Source organism: Nothobranchius furzeri, chromosome 7 (genome assembly GCF_043380555.1).
Source record: "Nothobranchius furzeri strain GRZ-AD chromosome 7, NfurGRZ-RIMD1, whole genome shotgun sequence".
NCBI lineage: Eukaryota > Metazoa > Chordata > Actinopteri > Cyprinodontiformes > Nothobranchiidae > Nothobranchius > Nothobranchius furzeri.
In genome coordinates, this window is record NC_091747.1 from 58,914,702 (window position 1) to 58,931,213 (window position 16,512).

Below are 16,512 nucleotides of genomic sequence, written 5' to 3' on the forward strand. Positions count from 1 at the left end.
ACAACACATCAAAACCTCAGCTTTCACAGCCCTGACTAGTTTAATAAACAGATTGCATGCATAATTAAACCGCTTTTAGCAGATTATTGTGTCCACTTGTATGCAACTCATTTGATGTTTTTTTATCTTTCTGCAGCTCCGCCTGCTCTGAAATAAAGTATTTTACATTTAAAATACGCGTTGTTTTATTACAGAACCTGAGAAGTTTCATGATGAGATAAAAACAAACAGTGGAGTTGCACTGCTTCTTTCACTCTTCTCAGTTACACTCTGGACTGCAGCTATCTTCCAGCTCCACACCACTGAGTATTGGTCATGATTTCACCAGTCAAACCATTAAGCCCACACCCTGCCTCTCTCAGGAGGGTTCATCAGCTGCTCTCAGACAAGCTGAGGAGAGGTGGGGAAAGGAAAGTCGGGGTTGCGATGAAGGGGGAGGATGTCTTTGTTTTGGATCCATACCTGTGATGTATTTTAGCAACCCACTGAGTGATTTGGATTAAACTCTTGGCAGCTTCTCATAGCCTGGAGTCACGCTGGTAGCGAGAGCAGTAACCGCTAACGCATGCCCTGCGGTGCAGCGGTTCAGCTTCATCATTGTTTTGATGATAGATGTGACAAATTTGCAGCCACAGGAAAGATCAGTGACAGAGATATTTAGAGTCAGTGTGGTCTAAGATAGCAGAACGTTTCCTGTGATATGTGTGTGGAAAATATTAAAAACACTGAAACCATGTTTTCAGAGCAAAACCACCATCTAACTCAAATGATTTTCGATTTTACATTAGCAGCAACATCCTTCTACTGATCATGGCAACATCATCTTCTTCATACCGATTTATGGTGTTTAATGACATTTATGATGTTTTTGACAGTTTAAATGATTCCAACAACAAATTAAAGCAAATTCTAACTCTAAACTTACAGCGTGAGTTGTTCTGGGTGTAAAAAGGCCAGATTTTACTACTAAACAGGATAATCTGAAGCAGTGGTTGTAAAGAACGTTTGGCATCTGAGCCACACGACAACTGCTACTTATTTTGTGAGCATTCAAACTGCAAGCCTTTTTTAAATTCAATTCAAATATATGCGCCGTTGCCCAGAGGCACTCAAGTAGCTCTAAATTTTACCAAATGGAAACAGTTATTTAAATTTTAAATTAGAACCATCAGATTGTTTCTTAAAAACGTTGCTTTTGTTGTTCCACTCATGCATTTCATTTTATTTTTCACTAAATTTGTTATAAATTATCTGGAGCCATTCCTGATCACTTCCACTCCCTCTGTGAAAATGTTTGTTTTCCCCAAATTGCCACAAAATAATCACAGTAAAGGCGAAGTCCGGCCTGTTTCTCTGTGTTGTCGGCTCAGCTGTGAGAACAATTTGGGACCGTTGTAAACGGGCTTACTTACAGTTTTGCAGCTGATGTTGCACAAGAGCAGAGCTACCACGTCTTGTTTTTTATCTTGTGTCCAGTAGAGTAGGAATGTAGAAGAGATGTCTGTCATTATGAAAACACGCCACATAGCCCCGTGATTGTGCAATAACTGAAGCCATATGCCTGGGTGTGTGGAGCGTTGGGAAACACACATGTGGCTTACACAATAATCCTGAAAATGTTGCCCTATAGTGAGGCACAAACTAAAATATTTGTCTTTATTTGTATTATGCACCTATCTTGTGAAAATACAGAGCAGAACCTTGTGTGAACAAAAACTCATGAAACTCACGTGATGTTCTCACCAAACCATTCTGAAAAATGGGACTTTTTTTGTCAGTTTTCACAAACAGCAGCAACTGCTTGCCTTATGTGACCCAGAGGATAGTGAAGTTGTAGCAGAGATCAAATAGGAAGCCTAAGTCACTTCTGCATCATGGGTCCTCAGAAGAATGAAAAAATGAATGCAAGTCAATGGGGCTGAAAACGCTATTTTCTAATTTCGCTTGTTTTGTGCCATGGATTCCACATGTGATGTCTGTGAATTTTAAAGACGCAGTTTGATACCAAGAACGCGCTTATTTTTGAACAGGGGGAACTAGGGCTGCATGATATTAGGAAAACCTGCGATATTCGATAACAGTGTTTAATATTGCAATATCGATATTACTCACGATAAATGAACAAATACTAAAGTATGCAGTGTTGATGTCGTCTGGCGTGTGACGTCTGCTCTGGGTTCAAAGCAAACAAAAACTAATGCATGAATTCCATTACAACATAACAGTTTTATTGCAAAAATATGCAGCTGCACCTGCTACTGTATTAGCAGCTGCACCTGCTACTGTATTAGCAGCTGCACCTGCTACTGTATTAGCAGCTGCACCTGCTACTGTATTAGCAGCTGCACCTGCTACTGTATTAGCAGCAAAACAACAAACTGCATGCATGCAGTTTCTCAGTGACTTTAAAACATCACCTCCACCATAAAACTTTTTCTGATGCTCCAAATACAGAAAAACATCCCTTACCAGGGTTTTTGAATAAATAAAAATATCTGAAAATAAGTGTTAAATAATAGTTAACATCACTTAAATGCAACAGCAAATTCTCTCATTGCTACTGAACATTTTCTCCACTTCTGTGGTTATGATATAAGGCTGTTGCTGTAAGTGGGAAGTGAACTGTGCTGGGCCAAACTAGGAGAATATTAAGATTTTCTTAGGGAAAGAGAAAAACAATTGTCTACCTTTCAGAAGAGGAACTGGCAAAATAACTACATGGAAAATATGGGAAAACATTTGTTTTTATCCCCAAATTGAACACGTTTACCTAGATCTTAAAAAGCAGCTCAGATGATGAAACTGCAACTATGATTCTGATAACAAGCTAACAAATTGAACTAGCTCCTCTTAAGAAAACCGGCTAGCAGAGCTTCTGACTGACAGTTTATGTGCAGCAGCAAATCAACTATCCTGATTAACAAGGTTATAAAAGCTCAAATGAAAAATCACTTTGATGTGTGGGGGAACTTTTCCAGGCCCTCTTTAGCAGGGTGGGACTGGGAGGAGAGTGCTGCTGTAGCCTTTTAGCTGAAGCTAACCGGAGCCTGGAGCTAACGGTGGGTTGGTTCACCGACACGTGTCGGAGTCAGCCCGGTTATTATCAGCTGCTTAACGACACCGAGCGGACTCACGTTCACGTTTGAAAGCAGCGCTGATTCCAGAAACCTCAGCACAAAGTGCGTTCGTTAATCTGAGCCAGCATGACGAACAAGGGAAGCGAGCGGCAGCGGAAAGCGGGGGCGGAGCGGAGATAGTGGAATTTTGGGGTAAGGGTCTACGTAGGGGGGGGGGGCGTATTACGTGAACTGAACCATCTGATTGGCCGCATATCAGAAAGGCTACATTTGATTGGTCAAATAATACTTCCGCGTAAAAAACAGAACTGGTTTACAAAAATTTGATGTATGACACGGATGGAAATGTTTGACCCAAACATTTATCGCCGTTTTTGACGTGCTTTGCGAAGGGCCTATCGCACGTCCTGTTATCGCGATGACGATAATTTTTCGATATATTGTGCAGCCCTAGGGGGAACACTATTTTAGTTTTTGTGTGAAAATAAGTCCAGGACTACAAATGCACTTCACGTTATCGAACCAGCAGATGTGGAAAGTAACAAATTGCATTTACTATTTTTTTTACTGTAATTGATTAGCTTTTTTGTATATTTATACTTTTTAAGTCGTTTTTAAAAGCTGTACTTTAACATTAACTTGAGTACGTTTTTAAAAAAGAATTGTAATTCGTTACATTTTAAATCATATCCGTTACTGAGTAAAAACAAATTATAGGCTTAATAGGTTAAAAATATTGCATGTAGCAGCGTCGGAACAGAAAGAGACACCTGCATGAGTGCCACGTCTGAACCGCGGGGTGTGTGGGTGTACACTTCTGCTCCAAAACATCAGTTCAGTCCCTGTGATCCACTCCCTGTTCACCTCCTCTCTCCCTCCTCTCCTGTGGGTTTGAACCCGCAACTTTGCATACCGGTGTGAAGTCATCACAGTTCCACTCGGTTCGGTAGCCAGACTCGGTTCCGTGTTTCAAATGTGTTTCTCTACCGCTCCACGCGGCTGCGGTGAAATAACGTTTAGCGCTCATAACAAGCGGATTCTCAGCGCTTTGCTCATAAAACAGAAGACCTGCAGGTCTCTGTGAGTTAAAACATCCTAATACTGTTTCAGTTGTAAACATTGTGCTCCATCCCTGTGTTTGAACTCAGAAGATGCTCCTTGATGCCACAGATATGTGATGATTTAGCTTGTTTCTTTATTTTACTCCAGAATAAGAGATTAAATTATTACTAAAGCAATTCAATGTAGTTAAATTAGTTATTCAAAAAATTCTAACATGCTGCAGTGTGTGTTTGTGTGTGTGTGTGTGTGTGCGTGTGTGTGTGTGTGTGGGTGGGTGGGTGGGTGCGTGCATGCGTGTGGGTGTGTGCGTGCGTGCGTGTGTGTGTAGGACTGCATGAGACAGCGTGGTTTCATCGAATCCACGCATCTTATTTCTTGGCTTAAGTAACAGCTCAGGAAAATAACTTATATTTAATAAACAATGATGTCTCTGCAGTGTTTATGATAATATTTTATCTTATATTGGACCTATCTTTGGTCTGGGAGGTGTAACTTATCATGATACAAGCCTTTTAAAACATTACAAGAGGAGATAAATGCACGAATTTAAAGTTCATGTTTGGAGACCAACCTTCACAGTTTGGAGGCTCACGCTGGTGAGGAGACACCATTAGTTCTAGTAACACCTGGGCTCCCAAGACTTATTCTGACAGGACGGACGTTACGGGACCCTTAAGGATTCCAGTTGGATGATTGGAGGATTATTTAGGAGGATTGGAATGAACAAACTGATTTCAGTGGTGAAGGGTTAAATGAGTGAGTGAACCCACTACCAAGGATGAACTCTGCTAACTTTAAAAATCAGCTGCTCTAAATAAGCATGAAGGTCAGAGAGGAGCTCTAGGATGGACATGGATAAAGGAACTGTAATGTAGAGGTAAAGTAGGACAGGGCCAACGTTAGCGGCTGTCATACGGTCCATCTGAAATGTTTGACTTTCATTTAGCTTGTTATGTGACAGGTTAGAGCACAGTCTCATGTTAGAGTTTTTCATGAAAACACTGATAGCTCACATGCTGCTAGCATCTAAAAATGAACTTTTTTTCTTTTTTCAAAATAAAGAATAATTTTAATCACAATTGACACGTACAAGCCTACACACGAGCGTGTTGTGAACTGGTGTTGTGATTTTTCACTGATGTAACCATCTTTACGCAGACAAAAATGTAACTAAGTAACTTTTACTTTGAGTACATTTTATTTACAATACTTTTTTACTTTTACTTGAGTAAAAATTTAGGCAAGTACTTTTACTTGTACTTGAGTAAAAAATTAAGTATTGGTACTCATAATTAAGTAGGAAATTTTAGTACTCTTTCCACCTCTGCGATCCAGACACGGAGACAACCGAGGGAAAAGGACTAAGTTCAACAAACTTCCCACAGGAGATAAGAACCACTATAAATCTGGTCATTTGGTAAGTAGCAGCTACGCTAGAGGAGAGGAGATAATGTGGTGACGTCACATATACGACATGCCGATTTCTAGTTTGTAGTCATGCTGATTCCTAACTTTTACAATCTAATAAATCTGAAACTACGTGACTGGCGTGGTCGAAACATCCATCAATTTCATTTAAATTGCAGTACAACATATGTGAGATCCAGGGCGTGAGGCAAAATGGATTAGAAAATAGAGTTTTAGCCCCGTTGACTTGCATTCATTTTCTCGTTCTTCCAGGGACCCGTGATGCGGAAGTGACTTGGGCTCACTATAACAGTGAAATATCTGTGAAATGATGTAGAGCCTCAACAGAGATGTTTCAGCCATCATGTGGTGCTTTTTACGTGTAAAAAGTTTGAAGTCATTGTCTTATTTATTGTAAATGGCTTCCTGACTAGCCTCTGTTTATTATGTCTCATGGGACTCATTAGCTAACAGCTAGTCCAAGCTAGCCCAGACTAGAGGATACCGCCATCGTCCTCAAACGGCTTCAAACTCAAAAAGTGGATGGAACATGAAAAGACCAATATTACGTACATATTTTTCTTCCATTTTTCCACATTTAACAAGTAAGGGTTTGACTGCTCACAGCTCTCATTTACTAACCTGGCAAACCATCCCGTACATGTAAATAAGCAATGGCCCGTAGACAGAGCTCTGTCGTGAAGACACAACTGTCTCTGCACGCATTTGGAACAATCAGAGCAACAAACAACATGACGTATTCATAGCAAAGAAAATCCTTCAATGGGGCAGATCGCCATACACCGTCGAAGAAGTGGAGGAAGACAAAGTACCTGTTCATGTCTCAAAGTCTAAAATTTCCAGTTTATCCTAAACAACGTTTCAAGTGAATGTTGTTCCTGAGCCGCCACCATCTTTCCTTCAAAACAACCCTGGCAGAAACTTGGCGTTTTTGACCATCGCTAGTGTACAGAAATCACAAACGAGCCACTAAAATAGCTGAAGGTGAAAAATCAGGTTTAAAAATGTTTCTCTAGTTTGTAAACTTACAGGGTGAAATCCTTTTCTTGTATTTAATTTAATTTATTTATTTGTTGTCTTTTTTTCAGTCCAAGCAGAAGGATGGGCGCGATCAGAGTGAGACGTCGGCCACCGTTTCTCCTGGAGGAGAGGAGGAGCCTTTTTCCTGGCCGGGTCCGAAGACACTTCACCTACGGAGGACCTCCCAGGGCTTTGGCTTCACGCTGCGACACTTCATCGTCTACCCTCCTGAGTCCGCCGTCCACAACTCTTTGAAGGTGACTGAACGTCGTCTTTTACTGCTGTGATGCCACAAGGGGAGGGGATTTATAAACTGTGTGTCAGCTCAGACAGCCATTTTGACAACCACACAGCATTAGCATGTGTCAGCGTTTCTCAGAGCTATGCAGCCCCCGTCTGATTCTGATGTCAGCATGAAAAAGTAGTAAAAAGGTGTAGAGTTATTTTCCAAACCCCTCAAATGAAAAACTCAGAGCAGGCACAAACTACTGCGGCTTTTTAGTGCCGCTGCTGTTTAAACTGTACAAACAAAAAGAAAGGTTTCCAATCCCCTTGAAGCTTTAATCCTTTTGAAGTTCTTTATTTTCCTTTCTGTGAAGTTGTGAGGTGAAAGGAAGCATTTTCCCCTTCATCCAGTATTCCTACTTCATATCTTTCCTTTATGAAATCCTCTGCATTGCGGCAGATGCACAGGACTCACCAGGATAACAGGGAGTTGTATGCAAAGAGGTGTTATGAATAAGTGTTTAGAGTTTAGTGAAAACAGTGATTAAAATGTGAAAAATGTAATGAATGGGGCTGTAGAGTGTTGTTTTCTGACCTGCAGCATACCAGGGAACCCTGCCAGCTCTTCGTTCTGCTCTTGGCTGTTTATCTTGGTGTTGCAGCACTTCCAGATCCGAATGGGCACAGCCTAACTCAGGATAAAGAGCTTCGGCTCCATAAAACTAGATTCCCTTCAGAGACGAACCCACTGTTGCTTTTAATCTGGAGTCTTATCAAACCCTCACTAGTATTAGTGTTTGTGAGCGATAATTCAAGAGAAGTTGGGTTGACTTTTTTCTGAAGCCTATTTGGTTAACCTTGTTTGTTTGATTTCCTACAAAGTTAGTGTTGTTCGTCCTGTTTATAGCTTTTGGCTTCAGTTCTGCATGTTGAAATAAAAACTGTGACAGGACGGATAGGGTGTTCAGACATTTGTGTAACCAAAGGGATAGACGGATCTCCCAGAGGTCTTCTTGGGTATCACTAAGATGTTTGTTTGACTTTTCACTCCAGTTTGTGCCAATTTGTTCCTTAGTGATTGCTCCATGAGTGCTGGTTTATTGTAAGCAGTACATTTGCATTGCTGTTTGCTAAAATATGCAATTTACCTGAATTATTTAATTTAATGTAAAAGCTCAACAAACAAGGGTGAAAGGACATAAAGTTGTTTGTACGTTAGGGTTCTTGGTTAAAGAGTATTTGAGGATATTGGGAACATTTCAGTCTCAAATTGGTAGCGGATGCGTTCCTCACAGCTGGTCCCACAAGGTCACAAAATCACATGAGAATTGCAAGACCGCACGTGATTTCAGCAGTTCACATGATTTCAGGCATGAAAAAAGATGGCAGAGTGCATCCAAAAATGTCTGTCATTTATTTTTTGTTCTGTTTACCTCGGCCACATAAGTAATTACCGTAAATCCTCTAATGTTAGCCTGTATTTAATTAACTGCCTGGTATCATACTTTGACCGGTGTCGGCGGAGGTGGCCGGTTTTTTATTGTTGCCGGGTGGAGTGCGGTAACAAGCAAGTGCCACAGGGGGGCGGTTGTGTCATCGTCTCACTTTTGATTTGCCAGTGATAGACCGCGAGGGTAACTTTAACTGTGCGGAGACGAAGAGGAGGTGAAAATTTGATATCAAGTTCAAAGAGAACGTGCGCTGCAGAACACTGGGGAACAGTAGCAGGGGTTGTATGAACTAGTCACTAGTCGGCTTCACCTCTCTATAGTGACTTTTTATGCCCGTCATCGACTAGTCGCTGTCACGTGATAATGACAGGCAAGATGCAGTCCACGGAAAAGACAGCAGCATGCTGTCAGCAGGTGACAAGCTCCTGCGCATCGGGGGGGGGGGGGGGGGGGGGGGGGGAACGCGCTGTGCCAGAGCGTCGGTACTGACACCCGCCGTAAAACGGACATTTAACCAAATTGTGACGTTTACCCTCTTGCAATTTAACCTTCCCCTCACCCCCATCCTAACCTTAACCAGCTTGCACATGCAAAGCTCTGATTGTTGGCGCGCTCCAGACATCTGCGTCCTGAGCACGGCCACAGTAACATCAAATCAGGTGTCGCCACCTCAAAAACTAATTTAACACGCGATCGTTCATGTCGGCTCATTTCCTTTTATGTTTTCTGTCTTTTATTCTTTTATTTGTGCCTGATGCGTTTCGCTGCTGTGGATCAGGGTGCATCACCTGTTTTGTCCTCGGTGACGTAATTGATGTGGCCGGCGAGCACTCTGCTGTTTTTGCGGTCGGTAGATCTTTTAGAACTGCAGTTCAAAGGTAACTCATAAGGTGAATATATATGAACCCAGGTAGCAGTTTTTCTTTAGGACTGAGAGGAGATGCAGGAAGATAATAAACAGGCAGGACTAGGGATGGGTACCTTTGACATTTGAATCGATCCGGTACTAATTACCGGTACCTACGAATCGATACCGGTACTTAACGGTACCAATTTTCGATACTTTTGAGTGTTTATTATTTTAATTCTCTTTTATAATTAAATATATATTTTTCTCAATATATAACAATATTTGATAAATATCACGATAAATAACATACAACTGTTTGTATTTTAACATTTCCCTTGTAGTTTTATAAGCTGATAATTAAACTGAAGCAAACATCTTTACTGTGAACTAAATTTACTGTGTATCTTCATTCCTTTTGCCGTCTTTTTTCATTTGATTTTTCCTACTGGGAAGATAGAATTTCCGAGGAGAAAGCGAACGCACCATTAGCTGATAACAATGGTAGCAATGGAAGCTAACATATCAAGCTAACGATATCTTAAACCGTTTATTTAGCTGCTGGAGCAGATTAAAACGATGCCTCACACTTAGATCGTCACTGGTTTCGTCTTCACCCGTCACATTTAGTAAAGTGAAGCCAAACTTTAGAGCGCGTTCGTGTTGTTCTAGTCAGAAATTCGGAGTTCCGAGGAGAAAGCGAACGCACCATTAGCGAAACGGAAGCTAACATATCAAGCTAATTATATTTACCTACCGGAGCAGATTAAGATGAGGATGTCTCACTTAGATAGTTGTCGCTGGTTTCATCATCACCCAGTTACCCATCACATTTAGTGAAGTGGACCCAAGCTTTAGCGTGCGTTCTTTCTACCATGCTGCTCTGTTTACAACTGGTTCACAGCAAGCGACGACAAAACGCTCTTGCGCATGCGCAGCTGTCTTGGCAAGTTCTCGTTATGATGGACGGGTACCGAAACGAGGCTCCGTTTGAAATGACATGAATTGGTGCTCGGTCGGTACTATGGAATTCGGTCGGTACCTTAAAAAGTACCGAATTCGGTGCCCATCCCTAGGCAGGACAGAAAAATAGTTAAATAAAAACAAGTTAGTTTTCGTACCTGCTGTTGCAACAAACAGACACCACTGAAGGTAATCAGAAGTGAGGAACATAAAATGAAATAATTATTTTAATGTTTAGAGCAGCAGCAACTCCGAGAGGCTGCAGGCGCATCAGTGAGTTTGCAGCTGCTGCGCAGGGGGAGGGGGGAGAGGGCTGAAGCAGAAACTACCGTTGTTAAAAGAAATGTGTTTAACTTTGAAAATGTGGGCGCAATTTTAATTGTCAAAAACTCCAGCGAACCATTAGTTCATTTTGCTCAAATAGAAATAGAGGCCTGCCTCTAATTCTGGTCCTCCTTCCAATAAAGGCCTGGAGCTTGATGAGCTTGCGTCAAATACAGGCCCGGGCCTGTATTAGAGGATTTACGGTACATACTTTTTTTTTTTTTTACAATTTAAGCAACAGGAAATCTGCTCATGACTTCCGATTCCAGATGTTTTACATTACCTTGTGTGTGAGAGCTGGCTGAGACTTTTACTGATATCCCCAGTTAGCAAAGGCAGCACGCTGCATTCTTTAGGTCCTACTGGCCAGCCTGTTTCATCCACTTCAAACCATAATACACCAGTTAGGTGTGTTTGAAACATCTTTCTTAATTCCCTGTCATGATACTAATGTGATACGATATCTTGGAGAAAAAATCCAAACTGTGATGTCATTCAAAATTGTTAGACTTAGCATCTTACTTGTTTTTTAGTGGCCTTCAGCAGATGCATTTATGCCAGCTTATGTGCGTCTGTGGTTAATAAAACACTGAATCCAGTAACTGCATGATTGATTTTGTAGAGATTGAATGACATTTTTCTGTCTTTTTCTCCTTCCAGGATGATGAAAATGGCAGCCGAGGTGAGTGATCAACGTTTAGTTCATTTGTTGCGTGGGTTGGAGGTGTTGCAGCTGCTGCTCCCAGCTCCTTGACTGATGCACTTTATTTTAATCACAAATGAGAGTTCACTTCTCTGATTTATTACCACTTCAGGTAGACTTGAATAGAGGTTTGTGTCTCTGTTATAGTTTAGAAATCTTTTCATCTCATTCTCCGCCCTGCAGTGGCTGCAGAAGCACGCTGCCAGCTCAGGCGCTGGCACCACGATGCAGTTTAAAGTTTAAATCTGAAGTGTGGAAGTCCTGATTGACTATTCCGTCGAAATCTGAGATTCTTGCTTTAGACTCAATTTGTGGCGGCTTACGTCTGCAGCAGAGTCACGCTGCTGCTCCTCATCACATGTTTTGTCTTTATGTAAAAATCATACACAGAAAAGGATGCGCTGTGTTGTCTTACAGAAATGTTCATGATCACTTTTTTGCGTTTGATTTGCCTGCATCTACGTAGGTTTCTGTCTGTGTGACTAAATGGAAAGAAATGTCGGAAATCATTACACAGAAAGGAGGGTGATGACCTTGTTTGCCTTGTTATGGTCCCAGCGCCCCACCAGGGTGTTGTTTCTGTTAATTATTTCATCACAAGCAGTCAGCGAACGTGAATAAAAGCAAGCGAGTGGAGAGGCCTTGTACTAAATCTGACTCTCTTGAATATTAACAACGGGAAATTGAGAGATTCCTGTAAGAGTCCCTCATCATCCCTGTTGGCCTGTGGTGTCACATTCCTCCCTTTTCTCCCGCTCCCCACCCATTTTAACTTCTCCGTGTCCTCCCTTCTCATTCAACACCAAAAAATAAACATTAGAGGTACAATACAACAATACAATACGAACACGAGACTCGTGTGTAGAAATGCCTGCACACACCTGGCATTTTATTAGAAGATATTCTATCTGAGATGTAAAACGTCTGCGTGACTCGTTCTACACTTTTAATCCTGAAATAACTGCATGAGAGCATTTATTTTTAATCTTAGTAGATTAAGAATCAAGGTTCTTGCCTTTCAAGCCCTGCTGCTGCTGCTACAGGAAGTCCCTTGGCTCATTTCCAGACTCTCATTAATCCTTCTTGGCCTCTCAGTGGGATCAGAAACCCAGCAGTGGTGATGATGCTGACAGGTAGCATAGCAGGATGTCAGAAACTGATATCAGGAATGTCAGGAATTTCCCCGAAGGGCCACAGCAGGGCTCCAAATCAATCAAATCAAAACATTTATTGTTGGAACAGGAACCTAAAGTGCCAGTTTATGCTAAAGATCTGAACGATGTCCAGTGTAAACGTAACCACGTTAACTCAAGCTAGTTTACTAGTTTAGCTAAGCACAGCTCTTAGAAAGTGCACCTTTGGAACATAATTAGGTCTTTTAAGTGACTGTATTATGGTTCAGTTTTATCCATTTTCATGTTTTATGTTTGTTTTTTAAGGTCAGTCTAAATGATCAAACTCAAACTGATAAAATACACCTGCCTTGACTCCAGGTGGCCATCACACCAACAAGGCTCTTCTCTTCTCAGTCATAAACCATTTCACCTACTGATCAATGTTTATTGACAACAGGACGGAGACGATGATTTTTTTCCACCAACAATGCAGTTTGTAGTTAAAAATAGTTGCACGTTTTCTTTTTTGCCTCTGATAGATCCAGCCAGTCCTAGCATGAAGGAGGTAGCTCTGTCACAACTTTTCATTGTTTGGGTTTGGTGTTACGAATCTGAACAAACTGTTATTGTTGCTATGCAACAACTGTGGACACCACTGACCATAATGATCTCTACAATAGCTACAAAGCACTCATAACATGGAGAAACCGCATGAAGTCCCACAGATCTCACAGAAACCCAGACAGGTAATACATGCCATGTGCTGCTCGGTCTGTGGAGTTCACTGCAGCGCCGTTTGTTTGCTTGACTTGTGGCGTGTGTGCGTGTGTGTGTGTGTGTGTGTGTGTGTGTGTGTGTGTGTGTGTGTGTGTGTGTGTGTGTGTGTGTGTGTGTGTGTGTGTGTGTGTGTGCGTGTGTTTGAAGAGGAGGGGGTCGGGGTCGACCGACTGCATGTTGACGATCTGGGTGTTGCCTCTGGATTCACTTCAAACCTCCAGAAATCACATTCAGGATCACTCCAGCACACACTCAGGGATGAAGATACACACAAATAAACATTCCTGTGCAGCTTGTAGACATAAACTGGAAGCATTAAAGCATTTTTCATTCGGTGTGTCTGCATTTTGGATGCGTTTATTTGCTTTCGCAGCGGTTGTATACATACCAATTGACTGTTATCCCAAATCTTCCTCTCTATCTCACTTCCTCTTGTCTTCCTGCCATGATTTGTCGACCTGTCCCTGTCCTGTTGTGTATTTTATCAGCGTTTTGAAGGGTGAAATCCAATGCAGCCGTTTGGTGCGATGCTTGTGAGACTGCACAGCAAGAGGAGCAACATGATAAATCCTCCATCTGTTCAAATATTTGTTTTTCTTTCAGCACGAGACTCTTCTCTGTGCGAATACCAACTTTATTCCTTTACTTTTTTCCTCTCCTCTCCTAGTCGTTTTCAGTTTGTTCCCATAAAGTCTGCAGAGGGAAAGTGATGCAGCACAAGCAAACAGAATTCCTGTTTTCTCCAGTGAGCGTTTTAAAACCACACCTTTTGGTAAACTGTCCAAAACTTTCCGCTGTTCCACTTTTAAATGACTTCTTCGGAGCTTTTCTTAGTAACCCTAAATCATTCATTTTGTTTGCTTGTTTCCTTCTCATTTCTTCCTGGCACTAACTGAGTTCTTGTTGTTTTACACAAAATATCCATGAGCACTCGTGATGAATTGTAGATTTTAACAACTTGTTTTGTTGGTACAGAATACACCCACTCATAAAACACATTCAGACTCAGCATGTAAAAATCTGAGGCAAATATTTAGCTTCATTTAAACCTGTTTCAGTGCTAACCCTAACCATTTCCAGTGGCTCAGATGGACGATATATGACGAATCCAAGAGTTGATGCACATAAAAGGGTATTTCAGTCATTTCTATGTATGTTTTCATATAAAACCTACACTTTTGAATGGATGTCGTTTGAATAAATATGTAAAAATAATGTCTTTTTGGACTCATAACTTAAGCTAATGCTAGTGCAAAAGTTGCAGCTAAGACTAGAATTTATTTTAACTCAAGTTAGGGCTGGGCAATAAAATGAAAATGTATCGTTATCAAAATTTCTGATTCTGATGTAATTTTTCTCGTAACAATAAATTTGATAATTAAAAAAAAGATGTGTATAGGTAGTCGAGATTCATGTCCCTTTAAGAAGCTGTACCACCTCGAGTCACATGACAACGTGACTCAACGCAATTCACGTGACAGTGCCATCTAGTGGATAACCTTTGTTTCTGCATATGTATGTAGTTATCATCCATTTATTGTAATTGAGGTGAACTCCTCAATATGCTGTGATATTGATTTTAGGCCATACCCAGCCCAAGTCCAACCTGTCAGTATTTAAAGTCTCTTATATAAAAGTATTTCTCTTATCCGATGGCACCATCTAGTGGCTGACAAGCGTAACACACAAAAACGCTGTTCTCTGGTTGTTTTTTTTAAGATGGCGACTTCACGTTTCTGTTTATAAATGTGCTTCTGTAGCTGACAAACAGAGCTAAAACACGTTGTTTTACAAGTATTATTCCCATGTCATGCTGTGTTTTCATATATTTATATTTTTTAAACGTTCTTGACCGTGAAAAGTTTGTCAAGTCTGCATCAGCCAAGGTATTCTTTAAATTTGAAGTATCTAAGCGGTAGTCTAACACTGTTGGTTAGTTCTGGTCGGCGCACAGTTTCCGTTTGCACGAAGCTTTGCCGGGCAGGGGGCGTGCTTAGCAAATAAATAAATAAGACGTATTGCTTACATTATATCACAGTACATGATAAGAGAATCACATTTACGGATTTCTGACAAATCATACATAATTTCTGAAAGGGGAAAACTCCGGAAAGCTACTTAAATGCATACATTTTACATCACCATCAATTTTGCATCCCATAGTTATTTACACACATAAGTAGTTTTAGCATCAGCTAAATGTGGCCCTTTTGATGCATCCAGTGGTCAAGTCCAGCAGGAAGTTTTAAACAAATTTGTCAAAAGTGTTTTAGTGTTGGAAAGGTTTGCCTTCAGATCACCGGTTAGCTCATGAGTGGAATGTTAAAGTCGTGTCTCCTGTAATAAAGTGTTTACAATGGGTCATCCCGCCTAAATATGGTGAAATTAAGTCCCTCTAAGTCAAATAAAAACACTGTTCTAATGTCATCACATTGGTGACGTTGGCAGAGACGTTACGTGTCCGCCCCCTAATTGGACGGTTGCAGGTTTGAGCCCTGTCTGTCGCTTTTGTTGTGTCCTTGAGCAAGACTTTTAACCCACATTACCTCCTGGTGGTGGTCAGAGGGGCCAGTGGCGCCTGTGTAGAGCAGTCTCACCTCTGTCAGTAAGCCCCGGGCAGCTGTGGCTGTATTGTAGCTTGCACCACCACTGTGTGAATGACTGATTGTAGTGTAAAGAGCCTTGAGGGGTTCTAGGACTCTAGAAGCTGCTATACCAAGTACAGACCATTTAGCATTCATTACTCTTAGGTTTATAAAACTGTTTATTTTTTTTACCTGGAGATTGTAAACAAAATCATAATGTTGGATCAGATTTAGATGATTTTAGCTGTTAGTTTTGGACATGCGGCCATGAACAAGTTATCGATGTTAAACAGTTTAATGTTAAGATTTACTAATGAGATACCGACAAAAGGTGCAGGTATTTATTACCCACAAATCCTCCCAGACTTGTACTAAAAGGCAAATTTGTGTGCACCGTGGACTAGGGCTGGGCGATATGGCCTCAAATCTTTATTTCAATATAATCTGAAGCATGTGCGATAACGAAATTTATTGTGATATATTTTTTCCTCTGTTTATATATGTCAAAATGACATGTTTTAAAAAGTCTCATATGGCACATATATTGCAGCAGAATAAAGACATCCAAAAAGAATGCTCCTCCTCCTCCGCCCTCACCATGCTTGCACTCACTGCCATTCTGTTGTCCTAATGTCGGCGCGGGTGCACATCTTAATGACGTCATGTGTTACCGCGATAGAGCCAAAAACTCTATCATTACCCAATTTTATATCGTTTCTACCTTATATCGTTTATATAGCCCACCCCTACCTACTCTACAGCAGGCAGTGCAGAAGAAAGAGTCAACCCATGTCATGATGTTGTCACTGGTATTGGACTAGAAGTTATTATAATTAGTAGAAATGTTGCATTTGTTTGTCTTTAAACTGGTGTTCTAGTAAAATGGAGGAGAAGCCGAAGATGCACATAGCTGCCATAAACAAATCTGTTAGTGG

General features: G+C 41.1%; 1 protein-coding gene across 6 annotated transcripts in view; it reads left to right on the plus strand.

The window, feature by feature from the left end:
* The window catches only part of arhgap21a (Rho GTPase activating protein 21a), a 93,224-nt gene that overhangs the window by 48,248 nt on the left and 28,464 nt on the right, over positions 1 to 16,512 (plus strand). For all 6 annotated transcript variants that reach the window (XM_054751044.2, XM_054751042.2, XM_054751040.2 and 3 more), the window contains 2 exons: positions 6,656 to 6,844; positions 11,058 to 11,079. In XM_054751044.2, the coding sequence (XP_054607019.2) occupies positions 6,656 to 6,844; positions 11,058 to 11,079 (211 nt within the window). The remainder of the gene's footprint in view (positions 1 to 6,655; positions 6,845 to 11,057; positions 11,080 to 16,512) is intronic.